The sequence below is a fragment of the Poromitra crassiceps genome (genome assembly GCF_964638095.1).
Source record: "Poromitra crassiceps genome assembly, chromosome: 1".
In the NCBI taxonomy this organism is placed as follows: Eukaryota; Metazoa; Chordata; class Actinopteri; order Beryciformes; family Melamphaidae; genus Poromitra; species Poromitra crassiceps.
In genome coordinates, this window is record NC_139623.1 from 74,544,336 (window position 1) to 74,566,835 (window position 22,500).

At 42.7% G+C, this 22,500-nt stretch overlaps 1 protein-coding gene across 1 annotated transcript in view; it reads right to left on the bottom strand.

The window, feature by feature from the left end:
* The window catches only part of LOC310786280 (FRAS1-related extracellular matrix protein 2-like), a gene marked incomplete at both ends in the record, with an annotated part of 317,396 nt that overhangs the window by 9,925 nt on the left and 284,971 nt on the right, over nt 1-22,500 (bottom strand). Inside the window, 7 exons of the mRNA XM_083647442.1 lie at nt 1,197-1,328; nt 3,764-4,067; nt 6,708-6,866; nt 12,172-12,302; nt 13,498-13,680; nt 22,009-22,173; nt 22,286-22,483. Coding sequence (XP_083503568.1) covers nt 1,197-1,328; nt 3,764-4,067; nt 6,708-6,866; nt 12,172-12,302; nt 13,498-13,680; nt 22,009-22,173; nt 22,286-22,483 — 1,272 coding nt within the window. The remainder of the gene's footprint in view (nt 1-1,196; nt 1,329-3,763; nt 4,068-6,707; nt 6,867-12,171; nt 12,303-13,497; nt 13,681-22,008; nt 22,174-22,285; nt 22,484-22,500) is intronic.

Genomic DNA, 22,500 nt, shown 5'->3' on the forward strand with positions numbered 1-22,500 from the left:
AAAATTTGACAAGAAAAAGCAACCAAATCAGCTTAAGTAGGCTAAGTGGTAGATGGAAATAATATTTATGTTAACAAAACATGCAATTCTAGAACATTTCAATATTGGACAAAACAAAACATAAAAATCAAAACACAACCCTATATGAAACATACATGTAATCCAGGTCGTATATATATATCCGTCGCAAATACGTGTTATAGTCGAGTGACAACCGTAACACGGTTGTACTGTGATGTCCGCTCCAACAAGACTTAATAAAACCACATTTATGCCATGACTTTACATAATGTAAGCTATATTTATGTCGCATCATTTAGCCTGTGCTGTGATGTGCAGGAGCAGCAGGTAGCCTACAAGTTATAAAACTAAGCCTGCCCTGAGTGGGGGGGCTTGTTCACTATTGTGAAAGTTATGTGTTTACAACATATAAAGATCATGGAAGTGGATGGTATCAGGAATGTCACCGATAGTTAACGTTCTATATTGTACAGGGAGACCATCAGCCCTGCTGAACAGATCTGTATTTGCCTGTAGGTTGAATCGTTTTATTCAGGCTATGATCTGTGATGCGCTGAGATATCCAAATTGACATGAAGAGATGAGACCAATCACATTCTTCCCTTCCAAGCTCCCGATCCACCGAGATCCGGTCCGGTTGCGGCTGCATGGTTTACTGGAGACCACCAATCCAACACTTGTGAATAATTCTACGCTTAAAAAGGCACGGTTAAATGGTGAGCGCCGCGGTTAGCGCCAACAAAAAATTAGGGAATGCGTGTGACCACGCCCACTAATAGCGCAGCGCCAAGCCATAAATGCTAATTGAAGGCCAGGGGGAGAATAGAGCCCCCAATCTTTAGGCTTTAAAACGGCCCTTCAGAATCTGTTGGTGACGTCACACTCACTACGTCCATCTTCTTCTCACAGTCTATGGTACAGTATATCTTTGTTTTACCTACCAGTCAAAATAATGACCTTAATTAATCATTTTGCCTCTTTAGAGAAGCTTTAGAGGAGAGGAATAGGTGAGAGGAGAGGGAGCAAAGTGGCTTGTGTGCTGAAGGCTTTCTTCTGCAAGGGTCGATACAGCACAGCATAATCTATATTGCGGCTGTCACGCTCCTGAGGATGCCGAGACATGAATATGACACACGCGCGACATCACACTTCATCTGCCTCCAGCTCCTACCCACCGTCCATGTGAGGCATGGTGACACTAAGTTTGATGAGGTTGGGGTGTTTCGGGTCATCTGCTCCGGTGTAGCGTAGCTTGGCGGAGAACGGCTCGGCGCCAACTGTCCCCATCTTACGTGGCTGGCACATACCTTTAGAAGATCGGGGGAAGAAGAAGAGACAGTTATTGGACAGGGGACAGACTGGAAAACAACACCAGGGATGCAAAGATCGATTATATATATATATATATATATATATATATATATATATATATATATATATATATATATATATATATATATATATATATATGCCTCATCTACTTTTACTCCAGTTAAAGTGACTGAAGATCTTCACATTGATCTCACGGGGGTCTAATCCTAAAACTGCCCCTGCAGTACATGTAGGTGGAGAGATAAATAGGGATAGCATGGTGACAGAGTGGCTGTCAGAAGGTCATATGTTGAGTTGGCTTTTTGATAAGGACATTTTTGTTTTAGCCAGATTTATAGAAAATGCCTGGCGACTAGGGAACATTGTACCCAGTATAATTGTTTCTGGAAAGTGAATGTCTCAGTGAAATGCCCTTTCTTTTCTTTTCTCGATTCTGTACAAAGGTATATTATGATTTGTTGTGTGGCCATCTTGGCGATTGTAAATATGATATAGTGTCTTGTAAGCCCATATGGGCTGGGCACCCAGGTGTATGACACTTAAATAAAAATATCAATCAATCAATCAATCAATCAATCAATCAATCAGACAGCAAGAGAGCGACATTTGCCATTTGAGAAAAAAATAGTGGGAGTCACGCCCCTGACTCAAAGTGCATGTTTATTGATGCTATTCTGTCAGTGGAGAAATTGGTATCTTTTCCTCGTCTATGATTGATTTCTCCCTTTATGATTGACATCGTTGCAAAATGGTGAGCCCCTTGCTCTTTGCTGTTTGATGTTTTAGACAGTTGAAAACGTTTTCCGCAGTCAGACTCTATTGTAGCCGCGCTGGAAATATGTCATCATGATGTCACGTTGTCTATGTCTGACATGTTACCCGCGGCAATAAGAAAAATAAACATCAACCAGAAGAAGAAGAAGAAGAAATGTACCAGAAATGCATGGAACATCACCAATAGCTGTTTTTGACAGCGTTCAAAGTGTTTTAGGGTGTATTTTTCCTTGAATGTGGTCTTGAAGATGTGTGTTTTATACAGCTGTCACGCACTGTGTCAAGGTGCTGTATGTTCCCCCATATTATTTTCTACATTTGAAAGCACTGCTTCTGCATAATATGATGCTTGGTGAATATTTTGTGAATGCTTTGTGAATGTTCAGCACCAGTGGCTCCTGCATTGCATCACTGGCTTTCCTGGGGAAAGCTAAGCTAAGGTTTGGCTGTGGATACTCCTTGGATGTGAGACTGGTGCTGGAAGTGGTGTTGGAAGACCAGTAGGAGGTGCTCTTCCCCTCTGGTCTCATGAATAATCTCCCCATCCCCAATGGCCCAGGGCATTGGGGATCCTTAAAAAGGGAAGTGGGACTCTGTCCAGTGAGTGAGCACCATCCTTCGGATGAGACATTAAACCAACGTCCTGACTCTCTGTGGTCATTAAAGATCCCATCAGCACTCTTCACAAGAGTAGGGGTGTAACCCCGGTGCCCTGAGGGGGTGTAACCCCGGTGCCCTGGAGGGTGTAACCCCGGTGCCCTGAGGGGGTGTAACCCCGGTGCCCTGGCTAAATTCACACGCAGGCCTTCCTTCAATCATGATCACCTAATCTTCCCCCGATATCTAATTGGCACTTCCAGTTCTCTATTCTCCCCGTGATAGGCTGATGTGTGGTGAGGGTTCTGGCACAAACTGCCGTGCATCACCCAGGTGGGTGCTACACATTGGTGGTGGACATACCTGCCAACATTAGGCTGTGAAAAAGAGGGAGATTTTCTGGGGTACACCCCCCAAAAAAATAAAATAAAAAATAAAATCTGATCAGTCAGGTCCGTCAAAGCCCCATCATTGATGTGATCCGTTGTTCTGTCGATTCATGCTGGCTTTTCAAAAAATGCTCGTGCTACTCATATAACCCATTTTCATTCAGATATCTTGAGGTGAGAGGTCAAGGGACCCCTTTGAAAATGGCCATGCCGGGTTTCCCCTCGCCAAAATGTTGTCTATAATTTGGAACATTATTTAGCCCACTTACCAACAAGCTAGCATGACATGGTTGGTTGGTACCAATGGATGTGTTAGGTCTTCTCATTTCATATGACACCAGATAGTCTGGCCTCTGGCTTAGAGTTACAGCCATTTGATTGAAATCAGGAAATGAACAGGAAAAATAATGAATCAGGAGCACAGCAGGAGAAAGGGTTAAAAATAGGGAGAGAATCGAGTGTTGGCAGGTATGGGTATGGGATGGGTTGAGTCCACACCCCCCAAACCACCCCCGATATGTGAAGCACTTTGCGTATTTAGGAAGCCGCTATATAAATCCAATCAATTATAAAGCAAAGCCAATTTTCATTGCAGCACAGAGCAAAATTCCTGAATGACATTCCATTCCAGTCCATTCATCCGAGGTTACCTTCCTCCTGGCTTACGGTGACGATGGGGCTGCTGAGCTCCAGACCCTCATCTCCATTGGAGTTGACGGCCCTGGCAGCACACTGGACCCTGGAGCCTGCCTGGAAGTAGACCGAGTCCAACGTGATCATCTTGGAGGAGGTGAAGAAGGTGTCAAAGTCTGCCTCCCTCATGGGACTGGTGACGCCGTCGGGCCCAGCCGGGGCGCTGATGAGCCAGCGGTAGCGGGTCAGGGTGTCATTGATGTTCTCACTGACGCAGATAGAGCCCGTCTTGTCGTAGTCGGGGTATTTGGAGTTGCAAGCCTGCGGGTTGAGAAGGAATACAGAGGGAGTCGGTGGGTGGGGAGAGAGAGAGGAGAGATGGGAAAGATACAGGAGGACACAAGGGAGAGAGACACAGGAGGAGGTACAGAATACAGAAGAGGAAACGCTTGTTGACAAGGAACTTCAAATGTAATTTACATTTGTCTCCCCCTCTTAAATTGGTTTAAAAACAGTAGATTGAGACCACTGCCCAATTCAGCCTCCGTCTTTTTGAAGCCTATGCGGAAATCGCATTCTTTCAAATGGCCAGTGTGGGGCGCAGTTTGTGTAGCACTCCCCAGGAACATGCATTCAACTCTATGGGAAACGAGCCAACTTCTCTCTCGGTCTATGTCTTAAATAAACACTTTCCAAATGAGTTTATGGTCTGAAAAAACAATTTCAAGTCTTTTTCATGCTCTCACGCGCTCCGTTTTCTAAATTATAGCCCCATTTCGAGGAAAATAGACGACAAACATCGGATAATAAGAACAGTACCGTAAATTCCGGACTATAAGCCGCACCGGTGTATAAGCCGCACCTGCAAAGTTGACTGTTTTTTACATATATAAGCCGCACCGGACTATAAGCCGCGGGTGTTTTAATGGTATTTTTTTATTTTTATTTTTTATGTTTAATTACCATATGTAAGGGTTCATGCACAGAGGGGATTGTCGGGAAAGAGATGGCTGTTTGAGGAAGCTCCCATTTATTAACATTTCAACAAAACAACATAACACAACACCACCTGTGTTTCTTTTTTACAGTGCACACAGTGTCATACAGTGTCATACAGTGTGGTGAAAAGAGGGCAAGAGAGGAAATTAAAACAGAAGTGGATTTATAGTTAGAAAGAGTGCTAAAAAAGAGAGATTTTTTTTTTTTTTTTTTTTTTTTTTGGAAAAAATCCATAGATAAGCCGCACCGTTATATAAGCCACAGGGGCCAAAAAAGGCCAAAAAACGGGAAAAAAGGTGCGGCTTATAGTCCGGAATTTACGGTAATACTTCCGACCGGTAGAGGCAGCAATGTGCCGCAAGGCATCTAGTCTGCGGAAAGTACACGAATAAGAAATTCGTAAAGGTAAGTAATAGTTAAGCAAATTATCAGAAAATAGTGTTACTTTATGATAGTAATGATAATGTTAGTAGACACACCTAACTGCATAGATACCATACATGTAACGTTCATAACATGGCGGACCATTTAACGTTATCTATACCGTTAGATAAAGCCTTAAGCCTTGTCTGTATTCAGACCCGAATTATAAACCGGAAACCGGAGCACATTATAAACTTTATAAATATAGTCACGTTATAAACAACTAACCAATGCTGGGGGAAACAGTGTAATACTCAAAATGGTTAAAAGTTCAATCAATTTGGTCATTCAGTGGCATTTTACTGCCATGTAAAGTAACTAGCTAGCAAGCCACAGTAGCCGACTACCCATAATGCATTACGGCGATAAGAGAGACAGGGCAAATTCGGAAACTCCCCCGGCAGCCGCCCCCTCTCCCCGTACTTCCGTGTAGAATTAATCCACTCAACCAATCAACGACGAGCAGGAAGCGGGAGATTCAAGCCTCATTTGCTGCTATCAAATCCCAATCAGCTCGCATTGTCCAGATTTATATATACAGTCCATGGTTGAGACAGAGTGAGGGAGAGATAGAGAGAGAGTGAGAGAGACACAGAGAGAGAGAAAGAGAGAGCACTCAACACCTCATTTCTGAGAGGATAACTTCATTTCAGTTCCACAGAGAAGTCCCTACAGAACTGACCGTAGAGGAGGGAAACCCATCCACATTTAAACACACACACACACACACACACACACACACACACACACACACACTAGGGGTGGGAATCACCAGATGCCCACGATACGATACTAAAACGATACTTGAGTCACGATACGATAGTATTGTGATATTGCGATATTACCGATATTGCGATATATTGAATATTGCGATATATTGGATATTGCGATATTTCGATATATTGTCTAACTCCTTTTCCTACCTTTTCCTTGACCTCACCGGAAGTAAAACATGCAGTGTTTTTTTGTTTTTTGTTTTTGCCCCACATGTAGGCTACATTATTAAGCTTCTCTGGACTCAATATGCCACTGCAGGCGCGGACTGCAACATTGGGCGCTTTGGGCAGATGCCCAGTGACCTGGCATGGCATGGCCTGCTAAAAAAAAGAAAAAAAAGAAAGAAAAAATGTAATATCGATACTTGGCGTCCAAATATCGATACAATATCGTCAGGCAAAATATCGCGATACCATGGTGTATCGATCCCCCCCCCCACCCCTAACACACACACACACACACACACACACACACACATACACACACACACACACACACAATCACAATCACAATCCTAGTCATACACAGCAGTCACCTGAGAATCAGCTTACTGAGCCTTGATTGGGGAAGCTGCCTGAGGCTACACGCAAAGAAGCTATCAGGTGAGAGGCTAATTCAATACACATCGGCTAATCATTGTTTCCCTTGTTAACTGGTCATAATGCCAGTCAACCCATAGACACGAGAGTATACAAGCCACAATTATATAGTGAGCATATGACTGGGCAGATCATGCAACACCCGGGGTCCGGGGCCACTCACCGTGACACAGATGACGGGGTAGCCCGCGGGCGGGTGCAGGTTGCCCGGGGTCCGGGCCACATCGTCGTAGTGGAGCAGCGACACCACATGAGGCAGGGAGGGGAAGGTGACATCAGCCATGCTGTTGGTCTCCTCGATGTACACAATCACCTTAGTTACCTGTTCCAGCCAAACAGGTAAAGATTGATGTAATAATAATAATAATAATAATAATAATAATAATAATAATAATAATAATAATAATAATAATAATAATAATAATAAAACACTTTATTTATTAGGAGTGTAACAATACGCATATTCGTACCAAACCGTTTAGGCTTTAGGGTCAATTCACATTCCAAACAAACAAATCTTTCACTGCTGAAGAGTGAAACCAGTACAAGGATATCGTGGAAAACTAAAACTGAGACAAAAAACACGAAAGGTGGGAAAACATTGTCGTAAATTGAAATAAAAAAAAGAACTAGACTGTGAGAATCATAAAATAAATAAGTAAAATAAATAAACTTTTAAAATCAAGGACATTTCTCTGACATTCCTACTTTTTTTGCTGTATCGAAAACGTACCGAACCGTTACACCCCTGCTATTTATAGTTACAAAACACTTCACAGTAAGGAACAAGGGGGAAAAAGAAAGTGAAAAAAAGACAAATGACAAATAACATAAAGGACAAACAAATGACAATAACTAACACAAAATCTCATAGCAAATTAGAAATAGAATAATAAATCAGGCAATGTCTTGGCTAAAATCAGAGCAGAATTAAAGGTAAACTCTCTGATGAAAGTATGTTTTTAGGAATTTAAAATATGTTTTGTAGAACTACTGATGCACTGTTGTTGTGGAATCTGCAAGCAAGCCATGAATGACTATCACTCAGATAGCAATCATGATCATGTTGATGAAAATCTCTTGTACCGCTCTCTTGCTCTGCTTCTATCCCTCCTCTCACTTTTATCTATTATCATCTATAGCTATTATTGATCTATTATCTATTAGATTATTATTTCTAATAGTGTTGCTCATTGTGTTGGATTGTAACACAAATGAGAATGTTGTACTGTTCACTTATACTGCCCTATTTTAGTTATTGTGTTGAAGTGTGGGGTTATAATACCATTGTTTTTATTACAGAAAAGAGCGGTTAGAATAATTCACAAAGTTGAATTTAGAGAACATACTAATAGTTTATTTATTAAGTCAGGGTTATTGAACCTTAAAGAGATAATAGAATTGCAGACATTGGCTGGGTTTCCCAAAAGCTTCTTTGCGCTAAGAAGCTAATTCAACCCTTCTTAAGGCCCCCTTAAGAAGCAAACGCGTTTCCCAATTGCTTCTTTACGAAGGCATGCGTTTCCCAAAAGCTTCTTAGCGCTAAGAAGCTTCTTTGACCCTTCTTAAGGCTCCCGTAAGAAGCCAACGAAGCCAACGCGTTTCCCGATTGCTTCTTAGCCTAAAATTATCTTCCAATTATCCTCCGTTAAGAAGGCTGCGTTTCCCAAAAGCTTCTTAGCGCTAAGATGATCTTTCGTTAAGAAGGTTTTGTAAGAAGGGTCTGGAGCCTTCTTAACACCTTCTTAATGACAAAACACTGGCAGATCCAGCCGCATCAGGCAAAAGGAGATACTTGTGTCCACTGTTCCTCTTGTGTTTTTCCCTTTTTCCTTTCTTTCATGCACCCTTTAGTGTTTAAAATTGGGGAACACTTGAAAATCTCCCCTGTATGTATGGTTACTTGTGTTTTAAATGTTTTACCGTAGGCTATATTTCTCTAATCAGAATGGATTCCTTTTATAATGTTGTGGATTTATATAGCACCTTTCACAGAACCCAAGGTCGCTTAAATTCTGTAGTGTTTCTCTGTTTTGTTGTATGCTGTGTATATAAAGCAATTTAAACTGCAGTCCATGTCTGAAATAAATAATGTTTAATAAAGTTTAACATGACCATGATTAGGTGTTAACAGTGTTTCTCAACCACTGAGTCGTGGCCCACTGCTGGGCTCAGAGTGCCATCAAGTGAGCCGCTCCAGTTAAGATGCTTCTTAAGAGCCTTCTATTTTTTTTATTTTTCTCGACTGTTAAGAAGGCGTTTGGGAAACACTTCTTTGGAGCCTTCTTAACTCCTTAAGAAGCTTCTTAACTCCTTAAGAAGCTTCTTAACTCTTAAGAAGCTTCTTTGTTGGGAAACTCAGCCATTATTAGTTATGTTTAACTCATTGAGTGCCAGCCACTTTTGGAAAACGGATGCTCCCAGTGCCAGCCCTTTCAGAGCGTTTTCAGTGATTTCTCGAGGCCCACAGAATATTGTGTGATATTACTATGTAAACACCGAACACGCAAAAAGAACGATGAGACTATCTTGTATCATCAGCAAAAAAAAGTTTATTGATATCATTTTCCGTTCTATAGTTATGAGCAGTAGAAGATAGGTTGGTTTCAGCAAAAACAGACGTTTCAAACTAGAAGCTGAGATAATGAGCCTTTTGTGAAATGAAGCATTTCAAGCACATCACTGACTCTGAAGCTAATATTTTCTGATGTAGTGACACCTCAAAAATAATTTCCTTCAATAAAAGAGCGAAAACAAAGGAATTTTGATGGCAAAATAATATTTTTTAGCTGCAACCAGCAGCGTTGGCCCCTGCATGCGCAGACCCTACACCTTCTTGCTGGTCTTGATTTACTGCTGGTGGGCATCAGATATTCTAGCTTGTGTTTGCCAATCTGTCTGTCCATCGAGCCTGCTGTCTGGGTCGGTGTTGTATGGTGCCCTGCGTGCCCCACCCCCCTCAACTGCACACTCCTCCTCCGTGGGAGTGTCTCTGGTGGCTCTCTGCTGCGTTTGCTCTGCACTGAAAAGTGCGCTACACCCAGCTTTTTCACAGCGTTCCGCCGTTTTTGTCGCCGGCTCCCAGCGCTTCCAGCTGAGAATAATGTAACCTTTTCTGGCAACTAATCATGTGGAGGGGCTATCGCAGCGGAGATGGAGGGGCTCAATTGTGGGAGCAGATTGGCTGCTGCAGGCACAGCTAACGTTATGCTTCATGCATATCGATGCATACCGATGCGGTTTCCGTTTCCCCATGACTTCTTCTCTGTTTTTTCCTCACCTTTCTCTAATCTGGAGAGCACTGTCGCCACCTAATGGGTCCGTAAAATAGCTTATATACCTTCAACATCCCCCATATTTTTACAGGAGATGCATCAGGCTTTGATCCACGTCCCACCGTCAAAAAACGCAATTGACGACTTTAGTCGTCATTGGCACTCTACGTTACTATTTGAATTGACGACGATAGTCGTCATTGGCACTCAATGAGTTAAAGCAAAAAATAGGGTATTGCCAGAGAACATGCAAAAACTGTTTGTGTTTACCTCAGAAGATGAACGTCACAGGAGGAGATTTGATTTTAAGCATCAAGCTACTCGGACCACTTTAAAACAAACGTGTATTTCTGTTGTTGGTGTAAAACTTTGGAATTCTCAACAGAAGGATTTAAAGGGTTGTACAAATATTTTTCAGTTTAAAAAAAATTATAAAGAGAGACAAATTAGACATTATGCACTTGAAACTTAATTGGATGTTAGCTTTATTTGATTTAAGCTTGTATTTTTTTTTCTTTTCTTTTATAGGTTATTTTTGTTTATGTTGTTGTAATCACGGTGTTGATGGTGTAGGTATCTGTAAATGACAGACCATTTAAGACTCTTTGGGCCCTATCGTCGTACGGCACTATCGTTTGCACTGCGTTTGCGCGCTTAATTGCCATCTTCCCAGCGTCTTAAGCTATCGTCTGCCTCCACCGTCCAGTTTTGCGCTGGGATGACACAGGTGTAGGCGTGGCCCAGGCGTGTCGGTGGGCCTCTAGCCTATCATGTCTTGCGCAAGTGTCATTTAGCGCTGTGGGGAAGATACCGTCGGTATGCGGCGAGCGCAAAGAGAGGTTTGGGTGTTGCCCGTTCCAAAATAGGCGGTCCAGCGCAATGTATTAGAAAAAGGGGCCGTGGGTGCTCTCAATTTTAACGCCAGCAAATAGCTGGTCTTAGCGCAAACAACCCCACTACGCCAGGTGTATGCCTGAGCGCAGACAGCATTCTCTGGCGCAGTGCAGGAAATCCTCTTTGGATAGGCCCATTACGCACGGCTCGCGCGGACACACTTCCCTCCAATGCCACGTTGATTTTCAACTAACCTACACTGCAGAAAAAACACACATTGATTTAACAATGAGAATTCATTTGTCATGATTTTGTGCGAAAAAGTGATTTGCCTTTTGAATTGGATTACCAGGGGAACGAGGGTCTGGCGGGGCGGGGGTCTGTGTGTAGCGCGGGGAGGGGTGCTTTGTGTTCGGCTAGTGTGCCGTGTCCTGAAGAGGGGAGAAGGTGTGAGCTGGGCTGGGTAGGCAGGCCGGGGGGGAGTCGGTGCACAGGGTGGGTAGACGCACTGCCGAGGCACAGAGGAAGCGCTGTGCGTGGTCCTGTGGATCGAAATCAGTTTCTGGCAGCAAATCACTTTCTGACACAACACCGGCCAGTAGGCTATACAGTAACCATTGATAGTATACAGTAACCTCTCTCCCTGCACCATTGCACCATGCACAATAGCTTAACCCGAGTGGACAATTCTGGTATAGAATATTGAAATAAAATCTGACACATCCCTACCCTATTAAAGAAACAAATATTTTTAAATGTGTATGTTATAGCCTATATGAGCGAAACGACTAATTAAAAGGCTACTAATTACAAAAGCATCAATTTTCGTTACGAATCCGAACTGGTTCATCCTCCAATTCTCTCTTCCCTCTCTTGTTCTCTCCCACCTCTCTCCCTCTCTGACTCTCTCCCTCTCCCCATCTAGGCTATCTTTTCTCTCTCCCTAGAACTGAGTCTACTCTCAGTGAGGAGGAAGCTGCTGACGTGACGCTGTGGTTTTATGGGCATGACCACACCTCCACAATGCTTTTGGGCATAAACACGCCTATACGGAGATGTGCGCCGAGATGACGTGAAGCGCAGCGGGCCAACACGCCCACAATTAGGGCTTTGCACGGCGCTATTCCAGTGCAAAACGGGCGCTAACGCAAAATTACCGCCGTTGGGAAGATAGGACCCTTTGTGTTCAAGTAAGGCAGATAAAAAATAAGAATTATATTCTTCTTTCTGCTCCTTTTCAGTCATGAAAAGCATTGATTTCAAACATGTATTGTGATGTATTGTGTGACCAAATTTATATTGTACTATTGTGCATTTTCATGACAGGAACAAATCAAAATGAATGAATGAATGAATCTATTATTGATCTTTTATCTATTATTTATTGATGTCGATAGGACTGACCAGGATCAATGTAGATTATCGGTTCACTTTGTTATCAAGCTGAAATGGTAAAGCTGTCAGTTCATATTATTTCCTGGCATGGTGGTGTGATAGTTGGGTGTGAGCATATCTGACCTGAATTTCAGCCACCATGTTTTCATCAGGCTTCAGGTGGAGCGTGAAGGCTTCCCTCATCTCTCTGACTCCATCAAACAGCACCTCCACCTCCACCACGTGCTCCTTCTCCCCCTGTTTGAACTCAATGTCTGGACACAGCACGCACACACACACACACACGCACACACACACACACACACACACACACGCATGCACGCGCACATACACACACACACACACACACACACACACACATCGGCAGAAACAAACACGCATTCAAGGAATGCTTGGTGATTTATTGTGTTAATAGTGTGTTGTATATAGTGGAATTTGAGTTTTTGGATAAAAAGATACTGAGAAACTTTTTCAGAAAAAAAAAAAAAATGAAAAAGCCAAAGAAAAGCAATGACTCTCATTTGTTGATCCAGGGCAAAATGTTATAGCTCCAGACAAATAAATGGCCTACTACAGTACATGTACTTTGTAAACAAAGAAGACAATAAATGAGGCCGGATAACAAGGCCAGGCTTCGCTCTCACTTTCTCGCTTTAGTTTCCTCGGAAATTAATTGTAGAACAGGTTAGCCCAATTCATCTTTGATTACTTCAAAGGAAGACACCACTTAGCTAAAAAGCCCCCCAGCTTTCTCTCCGCACAGTGCCAAAGGTGCTCTATAGTCCTGCGAGTCAGTAATAGAGTTGTGCATTGGAAATGCGGGAGAGAGAATATTGTGCAAAATGAGAAAGTCAACGCTGCATGATTCAAAACCAAGTGGGAAATTTGTACTATTTGAACAGCGGAGGGCAGGTTTAATCGGAACAGACTGAATATATTCATATCTATTTCAAGCCTTGATTAAGCTGAGAGAGGTGCACTGCAAAGTCGAGACAGCTGCATAAGATGGAGTATGGGGGGACGGGGAGATTTCACCCTGCTGACAAAGCATGAAGAATATTGAAATTCAATTAAAAATTACACATGACCCTCCACTGGAATATTGCAAAAACAATTACCTTTCCCACTTCGGGGTGGAAATTAAAGATCGACAACGACCCTTCCCAAAGAAGAAAAAGAAAAAGCCTATGCCCATTTTCACACTCACACTCACACACACACACACACACACACGCACACACACACACACACACACACACACACACACACGCAGACACACACACACACGCACACACTCACACACACACACACACACGCGCACACACAGACACACACGCACACACACACACACTTGCATTGCCCGCCGCACACATGAAGATGTCTATGGGCCGCAGAGTGAGCACAGCACAGCACAGATAAACTATGACAACCGATGTGCAGATGGTTCACCTTGAGACACGGGGTAGTAGTCCTCTCCTGAGACGGCTGACCCGTCTTTGGTGTGAACCCGCACCACCGACACCTTGGACGTGTCTCCCAGTCGCACCACGGGAACCTTCACCGTGGTGACGGCTCCCGCCTCCTTGGGCTCGCTGACGCTGAACTTGGTTTCCTTAAAACGAATGATGCATTCTGAGGTGGAGAGGAAAAGGAGAAAACAGTATGAAGTGCCGTTATGGATAGTTGAAAAACTATGAAATGAAAACATGGAAAAATGAGGCTAAATTGGTGATGCAGTGATCAATAAAAAGGTGGGTAAACTATGAACTTGATAAGTCCTACTTTCAGAAAATCATTACCCTGTAATTAATTAAGCCGGGAACGATTGCCCCCCCCCCCCCCTCCCCTGTCCCCCGCTGGTCAGCTTTCACATTACAACATTTCTTCCGCGCTCGGAAACAGAACAGAGTGCACTTGCGTCATCAACTATGCCTGCAGTCAGGGGCGGAGTAGTCTCTTAAAACAGACTGTCTCATCTACATCCGGCGAATGCAGCTATATACAGTCTGTACGTTACACCCCCAGAACATGCACAAGGAAGTTGGGAAAAAAACCTTCAGACTGGAAGGAGGTTCTACGGAATCCGACCAATCACGACACGCGAATGCGGCATATTGGATTCTGATTGGACTAATGAGCGGAAGACCCGCCTTTCTGCCGGCATATTGGATTCTGATTGGACTAATGAGCGGAAGACCCGCCTTTCTGCTTCCCATTCCGGTTGGTGCATGATTCTCCCCCACGAAGTACAGACGGTATGGCGGAAGCAGGGGCGTATCTACGGGTGGGCCTGGGTAGGCACACGCCCACCCACTTCTTGCCCTGGCCCACCCAAATTTTTTTTTTTTTTTTTTTTTTTTTTTTATTGGTTGTTTTCTAGAGGCAAACTTGCTGCTGCATTGCTAGCCAATGGTTTTGTTACTTTTGTAAAAACGCAGGGCACATCATCTCCAGAGTCTAATGCATGACAACTTCATGACATCTAGGAATTTTGTTCTCTCTGTGGATAAATAAACCAGAGGGCGTCTTGTTCAAACTTGAAGCAGCCTCAGTGTTGTTATTTTTTAAACTCACAGCAGTATATGGATCAGTGGTTCTAATTTCTGTATAAAGTAACAGTATACACACAAGTATAAGCATTCATGTATGCAACATTTGGCACCTATATGTAACCTTTTAAGGTTGAGATAATTGTATTATCATTATATGGTCCAAATATTTCAGTAAAGCACTTGAAACACTTGAAATATTCTTGCTTGGGTGGTATCATTCTACTTGAAATGATGGTCAAATGCATTATTTTTAGTAAAATAACACGTCAAATCCTTCGGCCGGGCATCTGCACCCCTTCCTATCCTATCCAGGCCCACCCAATTTGATCCAGGCCCACCTATAATTCAATTTCTGCATACGCCCCTGGGCGGAAGCATTTGAAAATTGCGGAAGCCAACTCGTCTGTTCTAAGAGACTAGGGGCGGAGTGACCCTATCAGCCCAGGGGGGGTGAAGCTCTTAGGGGGGGCCCCCATCCCAATTTTTCTTTTTCTTTTTTTCCCCCCAATTAAGGCCGGCGGTGAAGAAAAATTTGCCTTTTTTGCATGTTTGAATCTGTTTTAGCCATATTTAGTGGAATATCTCATTTTAAACACACCAATGTTATTGTCTATTGATTGAATTGCTCTCACACTCAGGCCTGGCCTGGCCTGGCATGCAAAAAAGAAAAAGAAAAAAAAATTGATGGGGGCCCACTGACGAGTGGGCCCAGGGCGGGCGCACCCTCTGCCCCAGTGTACGCTCCGCTACTGCCTGCAGTGTATCCTTGCTCCATGTGTTGTCTATGAGGTTCGGAACGGTTGGCTTTCACACTCGCAAGTAGTGCTCCGTGCCTGAGGAGGCCAAAGCGCTCGCCAGACCACCTGACATGGAAAATTGAAGTTCCGTTCATTTTCATATTCAAATAAGATAATTGCATACAGTGGTAGACGGATCAATAAGCGTCTTTTACCGCAACGCGGCGTTAATTCTGTTTGCCGTTAGTATGTGGTATCAAAGTGGGACACTAGGGGGCGGCAGTGCACAACTACCTACAGTACAGTATATGCAGCAAGCAGGGAGGCTCTCGCTCTCAGCCTACGAAATCAATCGTGTTTTGTCTCCCCTTGATGATTAAAGTCCCTGGAAACCAAATCCACAAACTAACTATTAAATTAACTATTAAATGTAGGGTCTTATGTGAGTAATTGTGTGCCTCTGAAAAGAGAGAGAATTACTTTCAACCCTAACCCCGAAAATCGACACTTTTCTACAAGGTCTGGATTTCCATTTCCTCATTGAAGAGAGCGGAGCGCGCGGTGCTAAAATGAATGATCTTATCACGTCATAATTATTATTATTATTATTCCTTTGTGTGACATTTGTGCATTCCTGCTGAATATTCTACATGCAGAATAAAATCACTTGCGATGGGGGGTGGAATGTTTCATGTACTCTGCCAACAGTATCCTTTGTACATGTATCCTTTGTACATGTATCCTTTATAAATAAAATCAATAACTCCCATAGCCTACACCTTAATCAAGAGGTGAGAGTAGCTACTTTATTTATTTGTCATCTGGTTCTCGGCCACGCTGGCCGCCAGTCATGTCGCTCAGCAGGCACAGCGTGCGCAGAGCCTGCGGTTCTCGTAGGGGAGCAGTGTGTGTGTGTGTGTGTGTGTGTGTGTGTGTGTGTGTGTGTGTGTGTGTGTGTGTGTGTGTATGTGTGCGCGCGCGCGCGCCGTGCCCATTGTCTGAAAACATATTTTTATCAAACAATATAGGCCTACTCTGGTTATGTAGGCTCTTTCACACCAGCCTTGAAAGCCACAGATTTTATATATAGCCTATTGTAATATAGGCTACTGTAGGCCTATTCTCATCGGGACTGCCCCCGTTCCTTTATTTACATTTCAATAGGTTGGCCACATGAGACAATAGACAGGTAGGGTCTAATAGGGGTGAAACATTCCACCCGCAGAAGTCACAAGGCTGATGCAGATCGCAAGTTGTGGAAAGGGTTTGCAGGCCTTCAACTTTGCACATGCAGCGGAGCAGTTCAATGCAGTGAAGTCCCGACGCAAATAAATGCTAAACGAAAACGGGCAGAACCGAGCAGCCAGCCACTTTATTAAAAAAATTTTTTACAAGTGATTCTTCATTTATTAGTTTTCAAGTTATTTAATTTCACGTTCTAGAGACATTCTAGGCATGCCAGACAGTGCATGTATTTACTTAGGTGCCCAATAATGCTGCTATAGGCTATTTGTTTAATTTATTGTTGCTTGCTGAGTTTGCACTTTGCAGTTAGGCCAAAGGCCTTTAATAGGCTACATTCAGCAGTCAGACACCTCAGGCTATCATTGAAAATGTTTTTAATTAGGCTACATGAATAAACAAACGTCTTCAGTCAGGGTTCCATAAGTCTCTACTCTTCCTTCATGTTCACTTGTCCGACTATCCCAGAAACTGAGAAAATGTAAACATAAAAATATGCTTCTAAAATATAGAAGGCTAAATAAAATAAGTAACCGACCAGCATATTTATTGTTGTTTTTAACTGAGCAGCCTACTAGCCTGCAGTTTATGTCGCGCCTGACTCCGTGACATGACATGTTTGTGAATGCGCATTCGCAGCAGTGCCAGGCCGGGCAGCCAAACAGCACCGCAACGACTTCATAAAATTTAATCAACCCCCCCCCTCCTAATAATAGCCATATAAGACAAATAAAAATGTTACTATAATAAACAGAAATAAAAGAAACAAGCTTGTTTCCGTACAACATCGGGACTGCCCCCGTTCCTTTATTTACATTTCAATAGGTTGGCCACATGAGACAATAGACAGGTATGGGTCTAATAGGGGTGAAACATTCCACCCTCCATCCCCCTCCCCCAATTCCAGTCTCCAGTGTCCCTGCAGAAGTCACAAGGCTGATGCAGATCGCAAGTTGTGGAAAGGGTTTGGAGGCCTTCAACTTTGCACATGCAGCGGAGCAGTTCAATGCAGTGAAGTCCCGACGCAAATAAATGCTAAACGAAAACGGGCAGAACCGAGCAGCCAGCCACTTTATTAAAAAATTTTTTTACAAGTGATTCTTCATTTATTAGTTTTCAAGTTATTTAATTTCACGTTCTAGAGACATTCTAGGCATGCCAGACAGTGCATGTATTTACTTAGGTGCCCAATAATGCTGCTATAGGCTATTTGTTTAATTTATTGTTGCTTGCTGAGTTTGCACTTTGCAGTTAGGCCAAAGGCCTTTAATAGGCTACATTCAGCAGTCAGACACCTCAGGCTATCATTGAAAATGTTTTTAATTAGGCTACATGAATAAACAAACGTCTTCAGTCAGGGTTCCATAAGTCTCTACTCTTCCTTCATGTTCACTTGTCCGACTATCCCAGAAACTGAGAAAATGTAAACATAAAAATATGCTTCTAAAATATAGAAGGCTAAATAAAATAAGTAACCGACCAGCATATTTATTGTTGTTTTTAACTGAGCAGCCTACTAGCCTGCAGTTTATGTCGCGCCTGACTCCGTGACATGACATGTTTGTGAATGCGCATTCGCAGCAGTGCCAGGCCGGGCAGCCAAACAGCACCGCAACGACTTCATAAAATTTAATCAACCCCCCCCTCCTAATAATAGCCATATAAGACAAATAAAAATGTTACTATAATAAACAGAAATAAAAGAAACAAGCTTGTTTCCGTACAACACTTTATTTGCAAAAACACAACCCAGTGGGACATTGGGAAAACCTTCATCATTTCACACACAAAAATTAAAATAAATTAGCCTGGTAAAATTAACCAGTAGATATTGCTGTGTAAAATAAATACAAAACGAATTATGCAATTATCTTAAATGAATTAAGCTTGTATTAACGAACTTCAGGGATTTAAACAACACAAGCCCACCACACGATCTTATAAACTTAAAGGAATTCGAAATTAAACATTTTGGGCTTGGTTAAAGGCTATAGGCCTTTAGCCATTAGCCTTTTTGCTTCGTTTTACCATTACAGGTTTCTGGCCAAGAATACCAACAGCTTTACCTTTTCGGGCAATAATTTGCTTCGGAGTGGCATTGCAACAATCCCTGCTGTGCTGAACACACGCTCGGATGGTACACTGGTGGCACAAATACACAAATATTTCCCTGCCAAGCCGGCCATGAGTGGAAGCCGTGCCTGGTTATCTTTCCACCAGCACCTGACTCGTCTTCTTCACCCTCCACTCTCACGCGTGCAGCGGGGCCGACTGCTGCCACAATCTCTGTTTCAACACCTGCCCCGCACGTTCCAATTCTTTCATACTTTTGGTAAATGCGATCAGCGGTATGGGGACCCTGTATGTGATCACAGCCTAACAGAACGGTGTGCCCCTTGAACGTCCCGTCAATGAAACTGGCCACGATGCCCAGGAAGCTGTGCCCTCTCCTATTTGTCCAAATGTCAGCTGACAAGACAAATCCATCACCCTTTTCTAATAGCGCCCGCAGTCCATGTAAATCATTTTGAAAAATGATATATCCAGCTCCCTTTTTCTCGCTGCTGTCACGGTTGGGCAATGAAGAAACTCTCAGATCTCCATTTCTCTTTCTCTGCTTGCTGTTGGTTCGCCTCGCTCTCTATAAATAAAACATATTCAGACGGTCCGAAATTAAATTAACATTACAGGCTACTTTTTGCATGATAGCCTACATTTTTATTTTATTTTAACGCTATATTGGGGCCTATTTAGCTGCCGTAATTACCTTTTGTTTTCTTCCCGGCGCGCCCTATAGACCAAATCACCGTGACGTCACCATGTAAACAAATTTACTTCCGGGTACCACTTGGGAAAGGCGGCAGGTTTAAATGTGCGTGTTGTCATATAAATGCTGTCAAACCCTCTCGTTGTTTTCGGCCGACTACTTTCAATTTAAATGGTTAAACGGTTGGTAAACATGCTTGTCCGACGTATCTAGCCTTTCTTCTGTGTTTGTTTTATGTAGTGTTAGCTAGCTAATAAAGTTTGTTTGTCTGTCAAACTCGCTGTTTTTTTACGTTACAGACAGAGTAACCTCGCGTCACCAGGCTCTTCTCGGCGAGAAAGAGCCTGGTACAGAGAGAGCTACTGACGCCAGGTCAATTTAATTTAGCTTCTAGTCTGGTCCAACAGGTAAATTAGCTAGTCTGGTCTCCACTAACGTTAGTGAAAGTGTTGTTATGAATGATATTAAACAACAACACAACACGGACGAACCATTTTTGTCTTCTTTGTCTGTTTTTGTCTTCAACATGTCAGTTTGTGCCGTCCACCGCCATTATAATGTGTGGACCTCAGGGGTACCCGGAAGTAAATGTAAACATCCCGGTGATTTGGTCTATTGTGTCACATTCAACACTTGATCTCAAGGATGCTCACAGATGACACCTGGTGGTCAACGGTGCAACTACACCTCAATTAGTTTTAATGCCGCCGCGCGTCAATACACAGCTTGCGGTAAGGCACGCTTATTGATCCGTCTACCACCGTACACATAATTCATGATATGAGTTATTACATAAATACACATTATATGCACTCATATAGACAGACACTACAGACAGTTTATCTGTGGTGGCATTGAGCAGGCCAACACAGGCTAAAGCAACTTTCACCCAACTGCATGTAGTTGACCTTGCTCCCACACAGACATACAGAAACATCAGATCTTCCCTCCTCTCTCTCTGTTCTCTGCCCTCCTCTCTGCCTGTTTTTCTCTCTATAAAACCTATGCATATGTTACATCTTTACTGAATCTCTAACCTCTGCATTCCATATCATGTATACATTGAGATGATCAGTCCTCCTCTAATGCTGTTTAGAGGAGTTTGTTATGGCTTTAATACACTTTTATAAGACATCTTTCTGGCTCCCGGTTTCAATTCAATTTGGTTTCATATATGTTGTTGTTTACACAGCGGGATGAGGAGTGGTGAAATTCCATTCTACACCACCACCTTTTCAAGTGGATCCTGTCACGGTTCCCTGTTGCGCGCCCGGGCAACATTAATTAAGACATTAATTAAGACCCTATCCTCACATAACTTACATCAGTTCTGATGTATTCTGTGAAATCATTACTCTGTAATTAAGACCCTATCCTCACATAACTTACATCAGTTCTGATGTATTCTGTGAAATCATTACTCTGTAATTAAGACCCTATCCTCACATAACTTACATCAGTTCTGATGTATTCTGTGAAATCATTACGGTACTCTGTAATTAAGACCCTATCCTCACATAACTTACATCAGTTCTGATGTATTCTGTGAAATCATTACTCTGTAATTAAGACCCTATCCTCACATAACTTACATCAGTTGTGATGTATTCTGTAAAATCATTACTCTGTAATTAAGACCCTATCCTCACATAACTTACATCAGTTCTGATGTATTCTGTAAAATCATTACTCTGTAATTAAGACCCTATCCTCACATAACTTACATCAGTTCTGATGTATTCTGTAACATCATTACTCTGTAATTAAGACCCTATCCTCACATAACTTACATCAGTTCTGATGTATTCTGTGAAATCATTACTCTGTAATTAAGACCCTATCCTCACATAACTTACATCAGTTCTGATGTATTCTGTGAAATCATTACTCTGTAATTAAGACCCTATTCTCACATAACTTACATCAGTTGTGATGTATTCTGTAAAATCATTACTCTGTAATTAATTAAGACCATATCCTCACATAACTTACATCAGTTCTGATGTATTCTGTGAATGTATGTCTCAGATTTACGTCAGCCAAGGAAGGTCAACTATTCTTCTGCAAATAAAAAGGTGGGTTTATCTTCCACTAATTGTAACAAGGCATTATAACAACATTATGTAATAACACAACAAAATTGAATACGTTTTCACTTCATTATGTAATAACACCCACATTTTGTAATAATCTGCTGCATTTTGTAATACACAGCACTGTGTGTGTGTGTGTGTGTGTGTGTGTGTGTGTGTGTGTGTGTGTGTGTGTGTGTCTCCTGGCATTTGTGTGTAGCAGTACTTAGATGTTTGTGTCAGTATCATATCTCTCTATAATCTAATATGGTGACACTTAATGTAGTTTTGACCAGTTCAAATATAAGCTACTAAAAATCTACTGAACTAATAGTATATTTTTTAAATAAATTTTGTGACAGTATGATTCATGTTAGAATGCATAAGTAAACATTGTTTTATAACGATTTATTTTATGAATGAAGATTACATAATGCACCATACAATTTTCATTAAAAAAGTGCAACTCCCGCATTTTGTAATACCACCACAATATGTAATAATTAATAATAATAATAATCATTTATGACTCTCTTGCTTCTCCTCCCCCTGTCACCCGCTCTTCATCTCGCTCCGTTCTTTCCACTTACTGTCAGCCGTGTCTGTTATTTTCACCAGGGTCTCATTCAGAGCTCCCACCGACGCGCCGAATGGCGAGTCGCTCTTTGGGTTCCCCAGCACCAGCCGCAGCTCCTCCCCTTCCTCGTGCAGCGTGTCATCGACCAGCGACAGAACGCACGGCTTCTCGGCCTCGCCTAGAGCGCACAGCAACACGGCGGAGAGGATGGTGAAAATGGGAATAGTGCCATTACAAAAAAGGGCCGATTCATGAAGGAGGTTTATTAAGACTTGTGCGATGTGAAGCACCTGGTAAGAAGGTGATGACAGAGGCGTCGGTGTTGGGTCGTTCGGCAAAGTCGACCGCCACCTGCGCCGAGCCCTGGCGGGTGTAACAGCGCACGGTGGATCTGTGTCTGATGTCTCCGCTGCGGTAAACTGTGGCTGAGATCTGACCGTCACTCTCCTCTCCGCTGTACACCGGCTCACGGAACTGGACCTTTGGCACTGTCAGTCGGCGGGGC